At 39.5% G+C, this 25,749-nt stretch overlaps 1 protein-coding gene across 2 annotated transcripts in view; it reads right to left on the reverse strand.

Moving 5' to 3' along the window:
* The window catches only part of ACE2 (angiotensin converting enzyme 2), a 45,577-nt gene that overhangs the window by 12,305 nt on the left and 7,523 nt on the right, over positions 1 to 25,749 (reverse strand). For both annotated transcript variants that reach the window (XM_001490191.6, XM_070256953.1), the window contains 9 exons: positions 20,303 to 20,461; positions 16,724 to 16,817; positions 16,138 to 16,281; positions 14,597 to 14,709; positions 12,291 to 12,396; positions 11,133 to 11,230; positions 8,692 to 8,861; positions 5,855 to 6,081; positions 2,332 to 2,476 (listed from right to left, as the gene is read on the reverse strand). In XM_001490191.6, the coding sequence (XP_001490241.2) occupies positions 2,332 to 2,476; positions 5,855 to 6,081; positions 8,692 to 8,861; positions 11,133 to 11,230; positions 12,291 to 12,396; positions 14,597 to 14,709; positions 16,138 to 16,281; positions 16,724 to 16,817; positions 20,303 to 20,461 (1,256 nt within the window). The remainder of the gene's footprint in view (positions 1 to 2,331; positions 2,477 to 5,854; positions 6,082 to 8,691; positions 8,862 to 11,132; positions 11,231 to 12,290; positions 12,397 to 14,596; positions 14,710 to 16,137; positions 16,282 to 16,723; positions 16,818 to 20,302; positions 20,462 to 25,749) is intronic.

Raw genomic sequence — 25,749 nt, forward strand, 5'->3', positions numbered from 1 at the left:
TTGGGAAAAAAAGCAGATACATCAGCCGTGGGTCACGCATCATGAGAAGGCATGGTTAAGTGCAGCTTTATCAGCCAGTGGCATTTATACTGGAATTGGTTGTCAGGTGAAATAGAAACAGTGTAAAAAATTACAGAACAAAGCCCATTATGTGGTTCTCTCTTCCTTTTTAAATTCAGCTAGAATATACTATTGGAAAAATAGTTATGTCTTCAAAACACTAATTTAATAAAGTGCATTGCATGGCCAAAAATGTACAGTGAAAGTGCTCACAATTTCTCTCTGGCACTACACTTGATGTGCTCCTGGCAGACAGAATTTTCTAAAGTGGAAACTTTACTTATTCTTCAAGGCTAGCTCAAATGTCCCCTGCTCTGTGAGGCCTCCCCCTGATCCCACCCACCTGCCAGCAAGTGAAGCCCTCCAGCTCCTTCGGCTTCTCTAGCTGCGCCTTCCTTCCCACTTCTCTCTCCATTTTATAATGATTCTCATACAGCTCCTTCTTGCCCTGTAGACCTGAGGTCCTAGAGAGCAAGGCTGTGTCTTGCTCTTCTTTATAGTTCCAGTGCCAAACAGTGCTTAATGCTAAGGAAAGACTTCATGTATATTTGTTGAATGAATGGAGTAATTAATGCATTAGTGAATCATTTTAAGGGTCTGATTCCATGTACCTTTAAAGATAAACTAAAAGGGATCAAAAAGTAATTCGATAAGAAAAAAAGGTAGAGAAACCATTTATTTGGCATTGTTTAAACTTAATACATTTGTCCTTTCTGATTGTGGGATCATTATAGACACAATTTCAGTAACACTCAAACGCTAGAAACAGTTATTACAGATGCTGCCTCCTTCCTCCCAAGTAGGATTTAAGTTAACAGAGAATCTTGGCAGAAGAGTGGCACTGACTTAAACTTACGGATATGAGGCTGAATGTTACGTAGGTAGATCTTCACTACGAAAAGGAAAAATAAGAAAAACAAAGAAAAATAATTGGCAGGAGTCTGACTAATACATGGTAGGGAGAAGATTTCTTTTCTATCTCTCTCTCTCTTTCTTCCTTCCTTTCTGTCTTCTTTTGTAATTCTTCCATCCCAAACCTATTTATTTCATATCTGCATGTGCCAGGCACACTGTGCAAGGCACTTGGGATACAGTGATGAATAATGTAGTACTGAAACTATTGAAAGGGATCTCTATCTGTTGTCCAAATGTTCCAGGCTCTCTCTGGCTTGGAATTCTCTCCGTTCCCCTCTACATATACCTAGGTATCTCCCACATCTTTCTCAGAGCTCAACTTAGATGCCTCCCCTCATCTGACCCACGAGATTGGGCCTTGGATCTCCCTGTGGATGCTCATGGATCCCTATACCCTCTCATCGCAACACAACACATTGCAGTAGTTTCATTTTCCATATCCCTCCATGGACTAAAAATTCTTTGAAGTCAAGGAGAAGGTCTAAAATCATCAGCATTGGCTCCCCAGTGCTGTGCCTAAAATGTAGATTAGTATTTTTGTTTAAAAGAGAGGATAAAAGGATAAATAAAAATGAATAAATTGTTCACTTCCTAAATAATATCACAGTTTAACGGGTGACCCAACACTTAAGAAGATAGAGCATAAGAAGAAGTGTCACCTAATCCTGCTTGGGTAGGAGGCAGAGCCAAGGAAATGTTACCTGAGAAGGCACCCAAATGGAGACTTAAGTTAAAAAGATGCTGTTAATATGTGTGTGTCTGTATGTGTGTGCGTGTGTGTGGCGTGATGGCATTCCCCTGGCCTAACGTACTTCTCTCTCATTTTCCCATATTTAACCCCACATCACCAGATTTCAAGATTTAGCTGTTGAAATCCCAGTTATTCTGACTGTGAAGAATTCTCTGAGAACTCCAATCCCGGTTGTCTTAGACTGAGTTCTCACAGAAGCAGACCCTGACACAAGGTCCTGGGAAATGATCCCAGGACACATTAGCAAAGGAATGAGGAAGTGACACAGGGAAAGGAAAGCAGCCCCCAAAAAGGGTGTTTTCAAGCAAGTCACTACCTCAGAATTCTCCCGGCAAAGGGTAAGGAAGCTGATTTTATTACTTATCCACCCATTCCCATCAGGTATTGGTTAAGAGCTGATGGGGTGGCATTATTTCCTCAGTCCTTCCTGCCACATGAGGGTTCTAAGGGTCAGAGGAAGCCTGCAGGCAATAAAATACATATACTGGTACTATATACGTGATGTGATGTATGTGTGTGTGTATATATACAGGCCAGCCAAATGCTTTTAAATAAACAGCAAACTCGTGAGAAAACGTTTACAGATTTCGTGTTCATTGACTTACTTCATCTCCCACCACTTTTTCATCCACTCCTCTTTGGGAATTTCACCCTTAAAGACCATCCACCTCCACTTTTCTAACATGTAAGTAAACGGTAGAGTTCCAACAATTGTAAGTGCTTGTTTGAGGAGGAAGTTTATTTCTGTTTCTGAAAGTAAAATGGAAAAGGATAAATATTAAGATGAGGATGACATTGGATGTTTGTGTCAGAAAATTTCCTAATCTCAAGATATTATTCCCCAAATATACTTACTATAAGGATGATTCCATGAGAAATATTGACAGTGGACATAATAATATGTACATATTCACTTTCTCAGCCAAGGGCTTTGGAGTAGGGTGAAGCCTTGGATAGAACAGGTGAATAAATCCACAAGTAACTCCTAATCCTCATTTTTTTCACTAGTTTCAATTGCATTCCTTATACTTCTCATCAGAGCTGATTAGGGCTATTTCATCTACTTTCCCAGTCATGCTGTTTATTCTTGTAAGCGCCATGAAGGCAGTGAGTGATCATGTCTCATTCAAGACTGTATATCTAGCCCGGTGTGTGCTTCATGATTCCCTCTGTGAGTCTTTGTCAAATAAGCAAATACTAAACAGATGTGGCCAAAAGCCAGTAAACCAGGGAGGAAAAAAGCAAACGAAAAAAAGCCTCCCTGGAGGCAACCATCCACTGGATAATCACAAGTACAATAAAAAACCAACCCGATTAAAACATGGGCAGAGGACTTGAATAGACATTTTGCCAAAGAAGACATACGGATGGCCAACAGACACATGAAAAGGTGCTCAACATCACTAATCATCAGGGAAATTCAAATCAAAACCACAATGAGATACCACTTCTCACCTGTCAGAAAGCTATTATCAAAAAGACAAAAAATAACAAGTGTTGGTGAGGATGTGAAGAAAAGAGAACCCTCGTACACTGCTGGTGGGAATATAAACTGGTGCAGCCACTAGGAAAAACAGTATGGAGGTTCCTTTAAAAATTAAAAATAGAACTGGGGCTGGCCCCGTGGCCTAGTGGTTAAGTTCGCGCGCTCCGCTGCAGGCGGCTCAGTGTTTCGTTGGTTCGAATCCCGGGCGTGGACATGGCACTGCTCATCAAACCACGCTGAGGCAGCGTCCCACATGCCACAACTAGAAGGACCCACAACAAAGAATATACAACTATGTACCCGGGGGCTTTGGGGAGAAAAAGGAAAAAATAAAAAAAATCTTTTTAAAAAAAAAAAAAGAAAAATAGAACTATCATATGATCCAGCAACCACTTCTGGGTATTTACCCAAAGAAAATGAAAACACTAATTTGAAGAGATACAAGCACCTCCATATGTTCATTGCAGCATTATTTATAATAGCCAAGATATGGAAGCAACCTAATTGTTCATAGATAGGTGAATGGATAAAGAGATGTGACATACACACACACACACTGGAATATTACTCAGCCACAAAAATAATGGAATCTTGCCATTTACAACAACACAGAGGGACCTAGAGGCTATTACGCTAAGTGAAATAAGTCAGACAGGGAAAGACAAATACTGTATGACTTCCCTCATATGTGGAATCTAAAAAACATAACAAATGAGCAAACAAGACAAAATAGAAACAGACTCATAGGTACAGGAAACAAACTCGTGGTCATGAGGGGGGAGCAAAATAGGTGGAGGGAATGAAGAGGTACAACTTCCAGTTATAAAATCATTATGTCATGGGGATGTCACGTACAGCATGGGGAATATAGTCAATAATACTGTAATAACTCTGCATGGTGACACATGGTAACTAGACTTAACATGTTGATCATTTCACAGTGCATATAAATATTAAATCACTGTGATGTACACCTGAAACTAATAGGATATTGTATGTCAATTATACTTCAATAAAAAAAGAAGTACAATGTACTTTAAACGTACTGGCATCCTCCTTACCTGGGTTTAAAATGCTTTAACAAATTGTGTTATCCCATTATCCTTTATTAGTGACATAAAAAGGCAGTAGAGCTCATCTCTAGTGTGCAAATGAAGCTCACTGAAATGTAATCGGGGGATATTATCTGCTTGGCACGCCACCCTATCTCTAGTGTCTAGAAAAATGTCTTGCACGTACTATGTGCTCAATAAATATTTTTGGAAGAAGAAAGGAACAGAGAGAGAGGGAGGGAGGGAGAGAAGGAACGAAGGAACTTATTTGTTTAACCTTATTTGCACATCAGAGGCAGAGCCAAGGAAAGAGGTAGGAGTTTTTTAAACCAATGGTTTAACCATGTCTAGTACAGTACTGTCTTAGTGATTCAACTATCTTTGCCTGCTGTCAGGGAATATCAAAAATGATAAAAACAAATAACTGTCTGTTAATTGACTTGAGAATGATATTTTAAAATTAGGAAACAGGTGTGATTACCGTGAACTCCCTTTCCTTTGTTGCTCCCTTCATGGGAGGATGGCACTACTTGTCTATTCCCCACTGGGTCTGAGCCTATGCTAACTTTTTCAGCAATGATGATAGGTTTACACTGACCTATTCCCAGATCCTTGTGAGATTACCAAGGTCTGAAGCCAGAAATCAAGGTAAAGTGAATTGCCCACAAGAGGATGGAGCTCATGACCTTGACCTCATTGACCAAACGTTCCAGCCAGCAGAGCTGATGTTTATGGCCCAAATAGTTGAAATGAGTGGAGAGAAACACACGAAAGAGAAAAACATATTTGACTCTAAGTGTCCTCCTTTTACAAAAAAGAACCAAAAGCCATGGCATCCTCACTGAAGACTCTAGATCTCTTGAACATTTATTGTGTTCCATCAAGTCCAAGCCATCCAAAGAGAAACAGGCTGCCTCAGGCAAAGATGGATCTGAGGGGGCGTTGGAGGGGCAACTTCATGATTCAGCTGTATGAACAAAATGTTTCAGTCCCTTCCAATCTTAATATTCTTCCACCTGTTCTTTAAGAATTCCCAAATTTTGACTTACACTTTGCTTTGCATAATATTATGGGAAAGCTTTAGATCAGGGCTCTGGTTCTGGTTCTCTCACATTGCTTTTTGACCTCAAGCTAGTTACTTTCCCTCTCCTGTCTTTAGTTTTCTTCCTCTGCAGAACAGTTTTTAGATTCTGTTCCAGGTCTAACATTTTGGAACGTTTTTACCTAGAACCAGAGGGATCTAGTCAGAACTCTTGACACTAATTAGCTAGGTGACCTTGAAAAAGCCATTTCAGTTCTGTGGGCTCGTTTTAGCATCTTTTGAAAAAGCTTCTGTTAGATGTTTCTTGGAGTCCCAAGGCCATTCATTCAGTTACCTCTCTTATGCCCTTTTCAAAGATACAGAACCACAAGTTGGCGTGTTGTGATACATACTTAAAATTTTTTTACCAGTAGCAATTCCCAGTTACCCATATATACCTTATACTATATGTGGAAAAAATTAATATATATCCTACGCGTGAAAATAAATACCTTGGCCCACATTTGACTAAAGAATCCCAAAAACAAGCCCTGAAAAAATGTCCATACCACTGTCTTCATAAAAATCAGGTGGCAGAAGACCAATGGCTTTCAGATGGTTAGGTGTAGCTGCAGAAAGTGACATGATTTCCCCAACAGCTTCATGGAACCCTTCATTAGCTCCATTTCTTAGCAGGTAGGGTTGTACAGCATATGCCATGTCATACTGGATGTGTCCCATCTCATGGTGGGCTGTCAGGAAGTCATCCATTGTCACCTTTGTGCACATCTTGATCCTGCACAAAAATGGGCAAGATTAAAATGAAGCTCACTGAATTTCATTTAGTCATCACAGTAGAGTTGTATGGGATTTGGGTAGCATGGATCATCTTTCCAAGATTTATTCACCAATGAATTTTGAGGACCTACCTTTTATGTCCTAGAAACTGTACTAGGTGCTCAATATAAAGTTACGGGCGGGTGAATCCTGTTCTCCTGCTCACAGACTAATGGAAATAAGCAGAGTCTTCTACTACAAAAACTCTGAGGCAGGTACTCTGTAAGTGATGAGTAGACCTGACCTTGGGCATAAAAATGAGTGAATGCAGGCACAGTTTCCTAGAAGCACCGAGAAGGGCATAGCTGAGGATAAAATAAGCGATCTGGATCTTGATCAACATTCGGGAGTTTGCCAGGTAGATGGCAGGGAGGGACAAGTGGTTGACATTCCTGGAAGTGCTCAATGAGAAAGTCTTGAGAAAAGAATGTGGCATTCTGGACACTGCAGGAAATTTGGTATAGCCAGGATAGAGAAGGAGGAGGAGGAGAGGCTGGAAATTGATATTCGGGAATCATTTCATGTAAGTCAAGGAGTGGATGTGACGGCCCACGATGCAGGCAAAGAGTGGCAAGAAAAGAGGGCCAAGACAAAGCCTTAAGAGATCCCAGTACTTACAGAGTGGAGAGAGGAAGATCATTCAGAGGACATGACAGAGAGAGAAGTCAAAGACGTCCAGAAGAAGATGACAGTGCAGAAGCCAGTGAGAAATGGCATTTCAAAGACAACTCATAAATGCTGTCTAATGCTGCTGTGGCCCAAAGAAATAAGGTCTGCGTTTGGCGATTAGGTGGTGGTCTTTTTCAACTTGGCAAGAGCAGTTTCATTCAGGTGAGTGTAGGGCTCACATTTCACTAGGTTCCCAAATTAATTTTCCTACCACTCTGACCATGTCATCCCTCTGAAAAACACCCTATAAGGACTCCCCACTGCTCAAGAATAAACTCAACCTCCTTTATACACCCCCATAGGACTTGCTTTTCTAACTTGGTTTTTCTCTATTCTCTTTTGAAACAATTATAAGAATAGCTACTATATATTTAATGTCTACTGTATGTACGATCCTGTGCTAGGAAACTTACGTATACTTACTCATTTTTAAGCCTCACTCTAGTACTGGAGTCAGTAAAGTATGGCCTGTGGCTGACCACCTGTTTTGATAAATAAGGTTTTATTAGAACACAGCCACACTAATTTGTTTATGTATTATCTATGGCTGCTTTCATGCCACAATGGCAGAGCTGAGTAGTTGCAACAGAGACCCGCAAACCCTAAACTATTTATTGTTAGACCCTTTACAGAAAAGGATTGCCAACCCCTACTCTAGCGGATGCTGCTGGGTCTCTACCCAGATCTGCTTTATCAGACAGATCCACCCATCTCCCAGTTGCCTCAGTCATAGTCGTTAAAGACCAACGGCCGCTTCCTTCTTCACCACCTTTGGCTAAATGGGAGGTGCCTCAGCCAGGAGGTTAAGTGCCCCCACCCTCCGGGGCAGTCCACAGCCAATGACTGACTAATAGAGGGGTACAAAAGGCCAGTCCTCTTGTCTCAAAAGTGTGACCAACTCTGTGGTACAAATCATGCTCCCGAGAGCCCTGTGAGATCAGGCTGAGGCCAAGTCTCCAGCAGAGACCGCATCTTCACTGAACTTTTTCCCCTGCGCCATTCTGCTTCCCTCGCTCCCCTTGGCCTGAAAGCTCTCCCTCAGTGAAGCACTTGTACAAGAATCTCCCTCTCAGCCTAGGGAACCCAACCTAAGACACTCACAAACCTGCAACCTAGAAATTACTATTCCACTTTATAGATTAAGACACTGAAACCCAAGAAGGTTAAATACTTTGCCCAAGGTTGCCTAGTCATTAAGTGACACACCTGGAATTTGAAAGCCTATGTTCCTTCTGCCATATCACCCAGACCCTTCTTCACATGCCTTTTATACTAGCCTAACTTGCTGACTCCAGAAAACAACGTCAGGTCCTCCCTCTCCGCATTTGATTCTGCTGTTGTCCCAGCCCAGTGTCTGCCTCCCAGCACCATCTACCCAAGCCCCTCTCGTCTTTCAAGCCCAATTCAAATGCCACCTGAAAAGCCCTGTCTGAGCCTACTCCCTATTCCAGGTATGGTCAGTTCTCTTCCAGTTCCCTATAGAATGTTCTCTATGTTTCTCTTATGACGCATACCACTTTCTCTCTTTTATCCTCTCCTGTCTCACTCACAACAGGGAAACGGAGGGGAAGATCAATTCCTGATTCACACATCCATGTTCCATAAATCTTAGCACCAAACCTTTCCTAATGGGGGCCCCACCATACCCATGACCATACAACTCTAATGTGTGCATATTATTTCAAGTGAGGTAAATTGTCTAAGGGTTCAATTTTGCTGACAATCCCCTTTTCCTGGGAAAGCCAAGATGTGCTCTCACGGACTCCCAGCCTTCGTTCAAGGAGAGTTCATTCAACTCTTCTGTGCTCAGAGAAGCAGAGAAGTAATCCAAATTCATCCTCATCCCTGCCACCATTGTCTCCCACTTTAGTACCAGCCATGTGAGTATCAGCCTCGCTACCTGAAGTCACCCTTCCCCAGGTCCCAGGCTGTGGGGTGGCAGACAACTTTCCGGCCATCGCCTGGCTCAGTTAGCATGGAGTTTTCCCAGAATCCTTGAGTCATATTAGGAAGGCCAACAGACACAAAGAACTTCTCAGCCTCCTCGAATATCCTCTTTGCATCCCAGCTCTGGAAAAAAAAGAACAGCACTTCATTCTAGAATTAAAATAAAAGCATTGTTTCTGTTAGATATGTGCATAAGCATAACATTTCTATAAGGTGATTTGGTGAAATGTATGGACAGCTTTCAAAGTGTTTATGCCCTTTGTCTCAGTAATCCTGTCTCTAGGGAACTAACCTAGGAAATTCTCAGAAATTAGGTCCAAGAATTACATTTAAATGTTTTTTTGAAAAATAAAAAAATGTGTTTTTTTGTTTATTATTTTTAATTGAAATACATTTGATATATAACATTGTGTAAATTTAAGGTGTACAACATGTAAAATGACTTTTAATACGGAAAAAAGTGGAAACAACCACCAGAATGGTTAAATAAGTGATGCCTTTGTGGAATGGAAAATCTAAATAAATTAGATTTTTAAAGAATTTTTATTGATTTTTAAAAAAATTTAATAGTAAGAGAGAAAATACAATATACAAACCACTTATATAGTATAATCTTAATGAGGAAAAACACAAAATATTAACGGTAGACTGAGTGAGATTATGTGTGATGTTTTTTGTCTTTATTCTTTATATTCAAGTATAAAGATAAACAACAATGACCTTCTCCTTGCTAAAAACTATTCACCTCAAGCCAAGCATCATTGATTGAGGCCCTTCCAGGGGCAAGGCCCTGGTATTAGGCTCAGTGGAAGACACAAACAATAATGTGGACATGAAGAAGTGGGCTTTCAGAACCAAAAAGGCCTGCATGTGACCCAGCAGCCAATGAGTACTTGGGCCTTGGCTTCATAGTCTGTATGGGAATCTAAACTTTCAGAATGTTCTGGAACTTGAGAGGGGCAGCAGTAGGTGTCTGCCATTCAGCAAACTCTCTGGGAGCTACTGTCCCTGGAGCTGACCAAGACCTCTTTGGAGATAAGGCCCACATCAGGCAAACTAAGTTTCATTTATGTAATTGCAGATACTTCATGAATCACTTTTAGTGACACAGAAAACTTCCTCTGATCTCAAAGATCAGTGAAGTCTGGTTTTTCTCCTATGTCAGCCTTGGGGATTTGAAACAGGATATGACGCTATGGATTTTTTTATTATTAACCTTTAAAGGCTTAATTTCATGCAATATTAGTATTATTAATTAGTATTTATTATTATACAGAGAGAACGTATACCAAAGCAACGTAGACTAGTAAGCACAGTTAACATCTGTTGAGTGAAGAATGAGTGAATAGAAAACCAGACTGGAAGTATTAGGAGTTCTGAGTTCAAACCTCAGTTGCCACTGACTGTCTTTGTGCCTTCGGGCAAGTCATTTCCCCGAGCCTCAGTTTCCTCACCTACAACATGGAACTATCACAATATCTGTCCTGGCAGTCTCATAGGTTTGTTGTAAAGATAAACTTAGGAGAGGTAGTGGGTATAAAACCACTGTGGATAGGCTAAGGAGCGACATAAAGATGGGCTTCTGCTGCTGCTCAGCTACAAAATAAGGCTAGAATAGCTGTAGAATTTTGAGGCCCCTGCAGCTTTACATTTTTATTCTGCTGTGGACTTTTCCCAGGAGTATGTTACGTATGTGAGGGTGTTCATTGCATTGCTGCTTACAGATTTAAAACTGTTAGCAAGCAAAAGTCCAGGAATGCATAAATAGTAAAGTAAATAAATTATGGTGCAACTATCTGAAGAGATTTTATACAGCCAATAGAAGTATGATTATGAATTCTACCCAGAAATGTAGACTATTAGCTGAATAAAGGAAAATATACAACTATAATGTGATTCCATCAATGGAAGGGAACACAGAGAATTTAAATAATTTTACCAAGATGGTAACAAAAACATGATTTAAAAATTATTTTAGAGACTCTTCTAATATTTCTAACAGCAATGATTTTTTAAATATGCAAAAATCTAATGATATCCTTTATTTTACTATTCATAGAGATTACTGACTAATTGCTTAGCAATGAGTAACTTTGGAAAGAGTGATGCCAATCAGTTGATAATTCCACATCTTGCTGCTTAATGGAAAACTCAGGGTATCTCCATTTTTAATATCTCTTAGCAAGATCAATACCATACCTGTTATTCAAGGTACTTGGTGTCACTGACATTGTAAACCACTTTTCCATGAAAAGATAGCTACATAAAAAAAAGTTTAAATTAGCTTGAATTTTTTTTATTTATATGGTTTTATATGCAAAAGATAAGAAGAGAAGGATGGCATAAAAAGAATTTGAGAATTCAGACTTGGTTTTCAAGGCCTCTTCTTCCTACCTGGTCCACCATTGCATCGGTAACATCTATGTTTGGTTTCTGTCCAAAGGGGACTGTCAAAGAGTATAGATTTGTCCAAAATCTACCCCACATATCACCTATTTTAAAAAAAGATTCATTAATACATGACAAAGACAGCAGAAGTATAGACCTGATTTTACATAGTGAAAGAGGTGGGATTGGTAAATGGGCCATAAAAAATAATCTTGAGGGAAGATGCCTAGTTTAAATAAACTTTTTAATTTTTTGTGGTAACATTGGTTTACAACATTATATAAATTTCAGGTGTACATCATTATATTTTGATTCCTGTGTAGATTACATCATGTTCACCACCCAAAGACTAATTATAATCTATCACCACACACATGTGCCATATGGTATTCTAGATTTAATCCAGAATGCTACGTATGCATGACATGAGCTTTTCAAACACATATATTTTATTTGGCCTCAGCTTCTGGGGTGGGGAGGCAGGGAGGGGAGGATGGCTATTCTCTGGAGGGGAATTAAGAGGTTTAATAAAGGGCCCCAGGTCTTGCATGGTCGACGAGGCTCCGTGGCAGAATCCAAAGTTCTTGGAAGATTAATTCTCCTCTTAAACTAGGCATCTTCCTTCATGATGAAGATTTCATTCATTATTCATATGATCCCAAACCAAGTACTTTTCAGCAAAAGTAATTGGTGAAGTTTAGAATGAAGCTTTCACTCAGGCTATACGTTAATTCTAGAAAGCTTTTCTCTCGCCCCTGACCACCTCCAGCCTACCAAGTTTCTTTTCTCTGACGATATAACTAAAATCCTAAACTCCACCTCAAGAGTTTAGCCAACCAACTTGAATGATAAAACTTATTTTCCTCATTTCCACTCTCATTTGAACTTGGTGTTCTTTCTCTAGTTATCTTAAATACCCCTTTATCCTTTAGATTGTTGCCAACATAATAACTCTTTATGTATAAAATAAAGTAACGCAATACAGAACGATTTAAAATGGCTTTCTGTTGAAGAAAGTGCCTTCAAAATGTGATTTCTATAATGTTACTCACTTCATTCACAGAATTTTTCAAAAGTTTTATGTTGGGTCTCGTTCTAAAAAACAGCTTTATTGGTGGAAAGAATAAAGAACAGGGTACACAAAGAATTCCCGGAGTTTCTTACCAAGCAAATGGGCAGGGAGGCATCCAGTCGGATTGATATGGGAAGGGTAAGTATCCATCAACTTTGCCCTCACATAAGCATGAAGATGTTCATATAATGGTTTAATCTGAAAAGCCCGGGAAGAAAGTTTAAGACCAAGAGTAGCCTACTCCGATTTCTAACCCCCAACACTGAGAACAAGAGCTTCCTTAGACAAGTGGAATTTCTTTAAATTCTAATTTCTTTTCCTCTCAAATATTCTGACGAGTTTAAAAGCATTCCCTCTTCCCAGATATTGATGATGACTAGCCCCACCACTTAAGCAGTAAACATATCTGGAGGAATACAGGTCCCAAAATGAAAGCAGCTGCAAAAAATATTCTTTTTTTTTTTTTGAGGAAGATCAGCCCTGAGCTAACATCTGCTGCCAATCCTCCTCTTTTTGCTAAGGACGACTGGCCCTGAGCTCACATCTGTGCCTATCTTCCTCTACTCTATATATGGGACGCCTACCACAGCATGGCTTGCCAAGCAGTGCCATGTCCACACCTGGGATCCCAACCAGTGAACCCCAGGCCGCTGAAGCGGGATGCACGCACTGAACTGCTGTGCCACCGGGCCGGCCCCCAAAATATTCATTTTTAAGGTGCTGCCTACTTCCTTTGTTTTTGTTTTATTTTGTTTTACTGAGGAAGATTTGCCCTGAGCTAGCATCTGTTGCCAATCTTCCTCTATTTTTTATGTGAGCTGTCACCACAGCATGGCCACTGATAGATGAATGGTGTAAATCTGTGCCCGGGAACCAAACCCGGGCAGCTGAAGTGGAGTGTGGTGAACTTAACCAGTAGGCCACCAGGGCTGGCCCTACTTCCTTTATTTTTAAATTGAAGTACCATTTATATACCATAAAATCCATCCATTTTTAAGTGTATAGTTTAATGAGTTTTAGTAAATTTATACTGCTGGGCAACCATCACCACCATCCAGTTTTAGAATATTTCCATCACCCCAAAAACTTTCCTTGTACCCATTTGCAGTCAATTCCACTCCCACTTCTATCCTCAGGTAATCACTGAACTGATTTCTGTCTCTATAGTTTTGCCTATTGTGGACATTTCATATCAATGAAATCATACAATATATGACCTTTTATGCCTGGCTTCTTTCACTTAGCATAATGTTTTTTAGGTTCATCCATGTTATTGCATGTATCAGTAGTTTATTCCTTTTTGTTACTGAGTAGCATTTCATTGTATGAATACATCAGAGTTTGCTTCATTTAATATCCCATGGGTAAAATTCATCAGTTGAAGGACAACTAGGTTGTTTCCAGTTTGAGGCTATTGTGGATAATGCTTCTATGAAGCATTAATGTCTTTGCATGGATATATGTTTTCACTTCTCTCATATAGATACCTAAGAGTGGAATACCTTAGTCATGGTAAGTGTGTGTTTAACTTTTTAAAAAATTGCCAAACTATTTTCCAAAGTGTCGGTACCATTTGACATTTCTGTTAGCAGTGTATGGAGGGCTCCAGTGTCTCCACATCCTCACCAACACTTGGTATTGTCAGTCCCTTTAATCAAAGCCATTCTGGTGAGTGTGTAGTGGTTTTTAATCATGGTTTTAATTTGAGTTTCCCCAATAATTTTTTACTTGCTTATTTGCCTGTTGTATAATTTCTTTGATGAGGTACTTGTTCAAATCCTTCGATCCTTTTTTTCAGGGTTGTTTGTCCTACTTCCATTTTTGATAGCTCTGCTCAACTATAGCTATGACAGAGTAGCTTCACATAAGAAGTCTGAAGCCACAGGGGTAAGGGGGAGATGTAGGGGTCAAAGTGAAGGAAGAGGGAGACATTGAGAAGTGTCCATGGAACACTTCTACTCATAAGACTCTCCCTTCCCTATAAAGCCTTCCTTAGTCAAAGGCAAGGAAAAAATAGTATCGATTGTCCTGAGGAAGGAGGCAAAGCCTACCACTCTGCTAACAAAACAAGACAATGCCAGCCCCAGGTAGCTCCTGAAGGCCATTCCTTATTATAATCTAAAAGACCTTTTCTTCCTATAATCTTTCCTTCTTATAATCTTGCTATTGGTAATTCCTGGTCAGTGGATGAAAAGGGGAGACAAGCAGAGCAATTCTGATCATCTGCTGGAGTTGCCCTATGATTCTTTAAAATCTTTTCAAGTTCTAATATTCCATAACTCTGAGGCCTGGAAATGGCTGACCAATGTATTCAGGACAAACCAGAACGTCTTTGGTCACTGTCCCTTCTTCCCACACACTGCCCTACATCTGTGTCTGGGTACACTTCCTCAGTTACCTCTGCAAAGGTGCGTTCCACATCTTCAATCAACTGGTCGCGGCTATAGTCATAGCCACTCGGCCCCTCTGCTTCATAATCTCCTCTCCAATAATCCCCATAGTCCTCATAATCTGTTTTTGAAAGAGGAGAACGTAAAGGAAATAAAGAGATAAAGCACAGTATACACATATTAGCCTTGCTGAGAGGTTAGAAAAAAATCCAAAGATCTGTCACATTTTCATTGCCCTTCTAAATATCAACTCAAAGGGATGCAAATGAACAACAGCACTAGCTAATGTCTGTTAAGAACTTGCTCTGTGCCAGAAATTTAAATGCATTATCTCACTTAATAAGCACAAAAACTCTACAAGATTGATATTATTATAATCCCCACTGTGCAGATTAACAGTCTGCTCTTAGCTGGTTAAATCATTTGTCCCAGGTCACACAACTGGTAAGGGGCTGAGACACACTGCTAGTCTCCTAACCCTGGGTGTCTACTCTCTCCGTAGTTCAATTCGCATCTTTAGCTTTAAAACATGTGATTGGATCTGAGTTTTTAAATTCTCATTTTGTTCAGGGCCTTATAATTTCAAATAGAACCTAATTCATCTTAGACGTTGCCACACTGGGTCTGTGTTTGTTTGCAAACTATATGTATACACAGCACATCTCTGTGTGCTTCGTGTAGTGTCTCATCACCAAGAAACACGAGCTTGTGTTAGGGTGTTAGCTAATAACATTTGCAAATGTATTTTAATAATTTTTATTTTTACAGCCACTTTTGCAGTGGATGATCAGGAAGATGAGAAGAGAAACAAATATTTGGATGGAAGGATGTGGTGAAGAGTTCTGTCTCCATCTTGCCTATGGCTTGAGAATACGAGTTCAAGTGGCAGAGAAAGACATTTAAAAACAACAGGTTAAAACAATTCTTCCTTACTCAACCCCAGGAGGCAGTGAATCATCAAAGCATAGAGTTATTCATAATGCCGTAACTTCAGCTCATTGTTAAGGCAGGAGAATAAGTTAGGAGATACGGAAATTCACCCCCATGTGAAGATTTTTATGATCACGTGATTTGAGTTATAATTACAGCTGCAGAAAATTATGGGTTTCCAGCCTAAATGAATCTGATTTTTTTCTTTCTGGGACATCACCCTGAGGTAAACACACAACCTTTGAGAATGAACTGTGGCCAGATGGGAGCGGGCGACAGACAGTGTCTCTGTCCCTCATCCTTTCTGAGAAATAGAATCCCTATTCAATCCCCAGACTACTTCAGGAACCCCAGGAGATGAAGACCTTCCCAGATAACTGATTTATTTGACGCCCTCTAATTGAATCTCACTCCTGAGCTCTTTAAACTGTAGAATGTCAATGCGCCTTGCCTTATTTCCTAGAAGTTTCTTATTTGAGACAGGTAACCTGAATTGTTCAGCAGACAGTCATTAATTTATGGATGCCTCTTATATCAAAGGGAAGCCTTGATAATTCATGAGAAATAGTCCTATGGCCTCATAGAGAGCTTCAGGACTTCTACAAACCAGCAAACTTACTGTTTGCTCTTGCCATCTCATTTTTCAGGACCACATACTCTTCATACAATGGCCTCAGCTGCTTGCCAACCTCAGACCTCCAGCCTTCCCAAGCCCAGAGCCTCTGATTGTAGTCTTTGCTGTTTTCCATTATGGCATCTAAACCTGTTAATGCAAAGCACCCAAAGGGAAATAAACATGCATTTGTAAAATTTTTATTTGTAAATAATTATATGAACTTTAAAGAATTAAAAGCAAGGCTGACAGACATCAAGGTCTTAAAGTTATTAAATGAAATATCATGATTCATTAATTTCCTCATCCTTATTAAAGTTCCAAAATATTTCTGCAGAGAAAACAAACCATATAAATCATTTAACTACTAACATAATTAAATTACTTGAATGTGACAGAATTTACAATGAAGTTTTGTTAGAAGCTGAAAGTTCATCTACATGTTGAAACACTCATATTTGGAATCTTCTCACCTTTGGTTATTATTCATATGAAAGGCACAATGTCATCATCTAATGTCAATCTCATTTTTAAAACTTGGAACAACAAAAAAAGTAAATTTCATAATCCCTGCTCAAAATTAATAGCCTACCTGGTTCAAGTAATAAGCACTCCTGTGGATTACTTGGGTTACAAACTTTTCCAGTACTGTAGATGGTGCTCATTGTATTTAGAATTTCGTTCAACTGCAAGTTAAAGGCAATAAACTATGTTAAAAATGGAAAATACGCTAAAGAGAATGCTAATGTAAAGATATCCTTTTGACCATGTGATTTTCTTGCCTCAAAATACAGCAGTTCACATCTTCTTTGCCAAGTATCTTCCTTTATGTAGAGTAGGAATATCTCAGTTAAATTTCCTCACTATCAACTAGCATAGAGCCTTATAAACACATAATAGATATATGTGGAGTGATTGAAATAAACAGATCTACCAAAATCCCAAGAATGTTTCCCACCTGCACATGCACAGAGAAGTGCATTTGTTGTTTCATTCAGCATTCATTGAGTATATATTTATTGAACATCTACTATGTCCTACACTCTGACAATTCTGACACGAACAAGTCACTGGTCCTCAAGGACTCTACAGTCATGGGACAGTGAGGCAGCCATGAAACCAATAATTACATGACAATGTGACAAGTGCTATAACTGCCACCAAAAAGTGATGTGGCAGTATGAGGGAGGAGTAGGTAAGTTAATGACTTGGAGATTTAAGAATGGCTTCAAAGAGAAGGGGACATTAGAGTTGTGCCTTGGAAGAGAAGTAGGAATTGGTCAAATAGAGAAGGGACATGGAGGGTAGAGCCTAAAAGCTGGAAGGAGGTTGGGACAGACAAGGAATTTTCAGGGAGTGGTGACATGTTGAAGGAAACTGGAGTAGCGGTGCTGATTGAGGGAGGTGGAGGATGTGAGAACAGAGAGGTAAGCAAGGATCACATCACAAGGGACCTTCTATGCCATACTAAAGAGTTTAAACTTTACCCTGTAGGTAAAGGAAAGGAAGGTAATAGAGTAAAGCAGAGCTACTCAAAGTATGGTTCATGGACCAGTGCAAGTCAGCAAAGGGTTTGTTCCCATTCTGTGATAAGTACCTGAATTGAGGGTATAAATGTTCATAAACTTTTAAAAACAATTTGATATTTCTGTAACATCCAAGCATGTGATCAATGAACTCAACCAAGTACTGATCTGCAGAAGATTGGTAATAAAGGAGAAAAGGGAAGAAGAGAGGGAGCAAAGGAGGAAGGAAGGAAAGAAGGGGGCGGGGGGAAAGGAGGGAGAAAGGAGAGAACCACAGATGATTTAAGAAGCACTGGCTGAAAGACTGTTTTCCTTTCTCCTATTTCCTTCTTCCATTATTCTTTCACTCTGCTGCAAGAGTCATTATTTCAAAAGATGAAAGAGATCCTATGCTTAAAACTTCAACAAAATCTCATACTCCAAAGGAATCAACCCAAATTCCTTACCATGGCCAAAAACCCTCATGGTCTCTTTCTGTAGCTGCTTTTTCAATCTCCCCTCCTTCTTCTCCACTGAATTCATGCATCCTTGAGTCTCCCCTCTTCCCAAACACTTCAAGCTCTTATATATGCATTTCAGCAGGTTTCATTCCATTAAAATTATCTGGGATCTTTTAAAAATACAATGTCCAGGTTCCACCTAGGCTAAATCAGACTGCCTAGACTCTAAAAGACCAATGGGCAAAGTTTCACACAGTGTCTGTGAAAAAGATGGGGAAGCATGGAATGCATAAGATAAAGTGGATTAGTAACTACTTGCATAACTGGATCCAAAGAATGCAGAGCAATAAATATCAACTTGTAGGAAGATATGTGCCATATGGTTTCATCCTTGTCCTTATCATGCATTTTTTCTTTTTATAGATGCAGATGAGAACACAGAGTTCCAGAGAACAAGCAACTGGGAAAGAAGACTTTGATGTTAAATAGCCAAATATTTTAGATAAAAATATTTCAATAGGTTAGATCAAGGGTATGTAAACTATGATCTGCAGACCAAATCCTATCTGCTGCCTGTTTTTGTAAAGTTTTATTGGAACACTTGTTTACGTATTAGATATGGCTGATTTCCCACTATAACAGCAGAGTTGACTCACTGTGACAGAGACAAAATGGCCCACAAAACCTAAAGTACTATCTTTCCCTTTACAGAAAAAAGTTTGCTGACTTCTGGGCTAGAGAGACGGGATGAGAGATGTTATTTTTTTTTAAGAGTTTATTTTTTTCCTTTTTCTCCTCAAAGCCCCCCAGTACATAGTTGTATATTCCAAGTTGTGGGTCCTCCTAGTTGTGGCATGTGGGACGCTGCCTCAGCGTGGTTTGATGAGCAATGCCATGTCCGCGCCCAGGATTCGAACCAACGAAACACTGGGCCGCCTGCAGCGGAGCGCGCGAACTTAACCACTCGGCCACGGGGCCAGCCCCGAGAGATGTTATTTTAACAGGAGTGAATATAGGCTTTCTTGAATTTGGAAAAACTACCTACCTAAGAATAGAATTTTAAAAGGTATCATTTTAGAACAACATTGGCGGAAGAGATTTGAAGACTGCAATGACAGTGATGTTGATACGAAGCAACCATGAAATCTGACTGTCAAAAAACCAAAACCAAACAAACAAAAACCTACTATCATTCTAGACTGTCTTAGTACATGTAGAGCATAGGGTGCAGAATGTCATATTCCTGCTCACCTCCATGCAGACCACAGCCAACTCAGAGTGCTGTGTTCAGTTCAAGGATACTGACAAAATTAAGACAGCAACTAGGAGAGGTTAGGAAACTCAAACCCATTGTATAGGGGAAAAATGACAGAGCGAAGGAGGTTTAGCCTAGAGAAGAAAAGACTCAACTAGTTTTTTAAAATTAGCTGCCTTCATTATTTAAACACCATTATAGAAAAGAGCAATTTGGCTCTAGAAGGCAGAACAAAGTCAGGGTAAAGCACTTAACACTCAAAGGAGGGAGTATCTTTTCCATCAACTAGAGGGACCCTCATATGAATCTTGGAAAGAGGTGAGTCACCCATCCCTAAAGCAGTTTGAGCTGAGGTTGTTAGCCACTTATTGAAGTTGCAGAGGAGAGTCAAGAATGAAAGGGGAGTAGGATCAGGGTACATACAGGGCTTCTCAAGCTTAGCACTATGGACATTTCGCACCAGATAATTCTTTATTGTTGGGGGTTTCCTTGTGTATTGTAGAGTGTTTAGCAGCACCACTACCCATTAGATGCCAATAGCAACTCCCAGTTGTAACAACCAAAAAGGTCTCCGGACATTATCAAATGTTCCTGGGGGGGCAAAATCACCCCGACTTGAGAATCACTGACATAGACTAAGTGTATTCTTCAGGCTTCCTGATCCTCGGGAAGGTGACCTCCGTATTGGGTGCCCATATACACCACAGTGCCCTGACAATCCCACCTTAACGCTGTGTCCTAACATAATTATTACCAGTGTCTTTTTTCACTCTCAAAAGGATTCCAATTTGGATGATAAATTATGCGGTCGTCCTACCTTAGGTACAGAGCTCTTTCTAATGTCAGCATTACTGTCTTTGCAGATAAAAGAAGCAGCCATGGGTGATACTAATGTTTAATATTTCCCAAATATTTCAAATCTTGGGATTAGTGCTAGAATGTTCACATACGCGTTTGCTCTTGTCTGCTGAGAGCACTGATGACCCACTCTGCTGAAGGGCCTGCAACTGACGCTTGACTGTGAGATTCTGAATTTCTTCTAGTGGATAAGTTTTGGCAAGCTTGCACTGTTCTTCATAAAAGGCAGACCATCTGGCCCCGGCTTCATTCTGAAATGACAAAAAATGAAGTCAGAATGGCACTGCTTGAACAGATAGAACAGAAAATATAGTCCAAAGAACATCTCTTGCAACGTCTCATATTTCCTGAGTGGTTTAGTTCTCTACTTTGCTGAAGGTCAAGGCTCAAGCTAAGAGCGACCAGGCCACTCTTTATCACTCTCTCTTTCTGGCCCAGTGCCTAGTTTTCCCTAGGGTCCTGTCCCCAGAACTGGAAGAGAATTCTCACAGATGATTCACATTGTGGAGCTCTGGAATTTATGGCCTTAGCTCTGTGATGTGGGTGAATGGATCAAGGATTTAAGGATTAATACTCTAAAGGGAGAGTCCAGTAGAGCTCAGAGTGGACTTAATGGGGATAAAGTGCCTCATGACCATGAGAAATGAGAACCAGATTGCAGTAAGCTCCATGGTGCCATGGCTTACCAGAGATTCTGATCTTAAATTATGATCCCCAAACAAGGTTGCCTTGAATATGGCCATTTGGTAGCCATGGTGATTTTCTACCAGCAAAAGAAACCAACAAGCAGGTGATGATGCCAGGATTCACTTGCTCCCCATCTTGAACATCAGTAGGCAAGTGAACTTCTCCAGACTTCTTTATGCAGTCTTCTCTCAATGCACAAACTTATTTCCATTTATCAAACACTAAGACGAGTGACTGCTTTGTACATTGTACTTCTCTAGACCATACAGACAAAAGAAGTAGCATATGAGGCAAGTAAGAGCTCCATTTCTGGAGTCAGACACTGCTGACTAGCTGTGTGACCTTGGGCAAATTGCTTAGCCTTTCTGAGCCAGAATTACCTTATCTGTAAAATGAGAGTAATAATAGCACATACTTCAAAGGATTGTTGTAAGGACAAGAAGAATTAACAAATAATAAAATATAAAAAATATATCCTAAGCATTCAAAATGTTACCTATTTTATTAGTTATAGGAAAAAAGTCCTTGTCCTTAAGTTGCTTACAGTTTTATCAGACAGATAAGATATGCATCATGACTGTTTCATTAATGAAACATAGGAGCATATGATAATGTATAAACTATGAGTGGGTCAATCAGTTTCTGTTATAGGAAAAGAGAGACTTATGCAAGTGACCAGATTTAGCCAGGCCCTGATGGAAGAGGTGGGACTTAAGACAGACCTTAAAGTAGGTAGGAATTGGATGGATGTAGAACATTTTGCAAAATAATTTACCTCATTTGATCTTCTTAACAACCCCATGAGATAGAAAATCATTCTAGCTCCATTTTTCTTATGTGCAGAAAGGAGCTGAGAGAAATAAACAGAGGAGTTGGCAATCAATTGCCAGTATTTGGATCCTGGATCCTGTGGAAGACAGACTCTAAGATGGCTCCCATGATCCCTGCTTCCTAGTGGTACACCCTTGTGCGTTTCCCTCCCTTTGAGTGTAAACAGGACCTGTGACTCACTTCGAACCAGTAGAATATAGCAAAGGTGACAGGATGTATATGTTTATGTTACATGAGACTGTGACTTTTATCTTGCTGGAAGACTCTCTCTCCCTTGCTGACTTTCTTGCAGTAAGATGCCATGTCGTGAGCTACCCTATGGATAGGGCCACATGATGAGGATAGCCTCTGACTGACATCTGAAGGACCTCAGTCCAGCAGCATACAAGGATCTGAATGCTGCCACTAACCACATTAGTTTGGAAGTGGACTCATCCCCAGGTGAGCCTCAGATGAGACCACAGCTCTAGCCAGGACCTTGACTGCAACCTTATGAGACTCAGAAGCACATCTAGCTAAGCTATGCCTGGACTCCTGACCCACAGAAACTGTGAGGTCATGTGTGTTGTTTTAAGCTGGTAAGCTTGTGGTAATTTTTACCCAATAGATAACTAGTGCAGACTCCAAAGGCAGGACTCCAGGCATGATTGCACTTTCTAGACCCAGGAATTTTACTCTTATCCCGTGAATACCACAGAGTCACTTAGGGGTTGCAAGCAGGCATGTGACATGATGGAAACGGTGCATGGAAGTGACAGTAATGGATCAGACAAGAGATAAAGAGAATAGTGGCAGCAAAATGGAAAATGATTTCTCTCTTTATTGGCACACACAACCCCTCAGGGACTACCTCTCGATTAACCTTCACAAACAATCTTGTGAGGTAGTTGTGTTTGTCTCCACTTCACAAACGAGGGAGATGAGGCACAGTGCAGGTAAATAACTTTCCCTAGGTCACACAGCTAGTAATTGGGAGAACCAGGGTGTCAACCCAGATATGTTTACCTCCAAAGTTAATGCTCTTAACCATTGACTATAGATCATATTCGACACATTCTAGTCTTCTCTCTAACATGCATGAGTGGGAAAGAGTGAGCTATGGAAAGAGGAGTTTGATCTACAGCACAGACTCATCTATGTGACCCACCACTCCCCTCTCAATCCTTACCTTTCTTCACCCAGTCAAGGATGATTTTACTGTCAATCAAAATTTCTGGTAAAACTTTGATACCAAACTATAGAAATAATTTTATTCTCCATCTACTTTGAAAACTACTCACAATCCCTCAAAGGTCTTAGTCTTAGAACTTTTTTTTTATTATACTGCCTATGGGAACATTAAAGACGTCTTTTTTATTTTATTTATTACAACCATACTACGAATATACTTTATAGCACAAAAAACTGTTACTTTATGTTGCCTTGAACTTTGGCCCCTGAGGACATACTGTTCTGCCCCAAGCTATTCTTTTTAATATTATTTACAATTTATTCCATACCCTCGCTCTAAGGCTCCCAAGCCTAAGTAAAGCGGACAGCTTAGCAGTTATGCTGAGGATCAAAGTCAGTTCATACACAACGACTAGATACCTTAGACAGTGGTCGATAGCTATGCGTAATTTTTGGACCAGAATGATGAATGAAATGAAACATGTACAGTCATTTATATAGCTACGGAGTCCCAGAGACACCATGACAGATCAAATAGGTTGCATCCCATACTACCTCTGTGCAAAGGTAGGAGAGCAGCAACTGAAACAGCAAAAGTTCCTGCAGCCATAGATATGGGTTTGGGGTCAAGACATACGTTGTTGAGTACAATTACAGGACATTAAAACCCTCTCTGACCCCCTACCTATAACTGTAGCGGATACCATATTCTCATCCTGTGAAACATCCTTTCTAATTTCGAGGACTGAAAGTGTAAATCCTAAATTATATTTTGAAACATTCAAAAAGATATCCTGCTCTTTTTGGCCCCAATTCTATGCAAATTAAATACAACGGTTTCATTATGGTTTTAAATGTTTTCATATGAGCTTTGCCTTAAGCCATAGGTCTGGTGGTCTCTACCCAAATTGTGATAGTTTTATTTAAACAATTAAAATGCTCTTGTGATAAGTTGTTTGAGATTTAAAGTATTGACATCTCCTTTTCTCCTTTTCTATAGATTTTTATCCCCTGAACCAGGTTATACTTTCAGCAACCTCTAAACCACTGCTTCTCCTACAGGTGTGAGAGTTCCCTGAAGACAAAAGACGAAAAACTGACTGGAACCTTAGCATCCACCCAGTAAAATGGAGCCCAACAAGCTCCCAGGAAACCCTCCACCCTCAGGTCCCATATGCTGGCCCAGTTTCCAGATATAGCCCTCAAAACCACACCAGGTTCAAAGACAAAAGCTGCCTTAGTTACTTTTCAAATATGCCCAGATACAAATTTAAAAAACACTTATTCTATTCCACAGAGTAGGTAATCTAAATTATAAGAATATGAATTCCATTGCTCTGCTTTGGGGATCAAAAATTTATTTTTTCTTTATGTTAGATGGAAGGAAGGGATATGGCTTATAGACATTTTAATTTTTTCTGAATTTTATCTCATAGGGAAAAAAACACCCCTGAAATTGGGTCCTGCCAGAAAGTGGCCCACTACATATGTATTTGAGATATTTCATAATAAAAAAATATAATATAGCATAAGTAACATAGCAAATACCATGAAAACCTCTACTCAGATTTAGCAAATGTTGATGTTTTGAAATATTTGTTTCAGATATTTTTATTTGGTGATTATAGTCATTAATACTGTATTATATACTTGAAAGTTGCTAAGAGAGTAGATCTTAAATGTTCTCATCACAAAAAGAAGAATGGTAATTACGTGACGAGATGAAGGTGTTGGCAATGCCACCATGGTAATCATCTTGCAATATATAAGTGTATCAAATCAACACCCTGTACACCTTAAACTTACACAATGTTAGATGTCAATTATATCTCAATAAAGTTTGGAAAAAATGAAATAAAACCCCTTTGCTCTTTTCACTCAAAATTCTATTTTGTCCCATTTTTCAAGCATATGTAATTTATTCATTTTAACTGCTGTCTAACATTTAAGTATACGACCAAGTCCAAGTTTATTTGTAATTTCTCTTCTGTGGATTTTATTGTTTCCTGTTTTTAAGTATTACCTTTTCTTTTCCATATTGTATTGTATCCATCCTTGTATTAAGCTAAACCATATGAAGTTGCTAACATTCAATTTTAACCTTCAAATATGGAAATCTCAGAGGATTCCAGCCAAGTCCAAGTTTCCTGAGCACACAGGTGAGGCTCTCCAGTTGGGATTCCTAGAAGTTGAACTGATGAGTTAAAGCAATTTTCAACTTCAATAGATATTGCCAAATTTTGGTAAATCTGATTTTATGTCAACTCTGCATTTCGTTATTATTATAATGTTATCTGCCTGATTATTAGTGAAATTAGAGAGATATATAAGAGATGTAAATATATATATTCAAATCTCCTCCTCCATGAACTTACTGCTCATATCTTTTCCCCATTTTTCCAGTGGATTTTATCTTTTTCTTATAACTTAGTAAAATTTTGTATATATTCTGGCTGTTAATCCTTTCTTAATTATATGCATCACAAATGTTTTCTCGAGCTCTCCTTCTTGTCCTTTGTGTGTGTGCGTGTGTGTGTTTATGATGTCTTTTAATGCACAGAAGTTTGTTTTTAATTCTAATGCAATTGATTTGATCAATCTTTTCCTTTATAGCATGATCCTTTGTCTCTTATTTAATAAACCATTCCTAAGTCATTTAATAACTCACTCCTAACCAAAAGTCACCTACATTTTCATATAAAATTTCAAGTCTTCCTTTTTCTATTTAACCTTTAAATTTATTTGTGTCTATTGTACAAAGGAGGAATGCCTTGAGCTTTGGGTTATAAAAGGGACCCTACAGATTTTTTAACTTGCTTCCTTTTTCCAGAGCTCTAGGGACCTGAACTAG

Source organism: Equus caballus, chromosome X (genome assembly GCF_041296265.1).
Source record: "Equus caballus isolate H_3958 breed thoroughbred chromosome X, TB-T2T, whole genome shotgun sequence".
In the NCBI taxonomy this organism is placed as follows: Eukaryota; Metazoa; Chordata; class Mammalia; order Perissodactyla; family Equidae; genus Equus; species Equus caballus.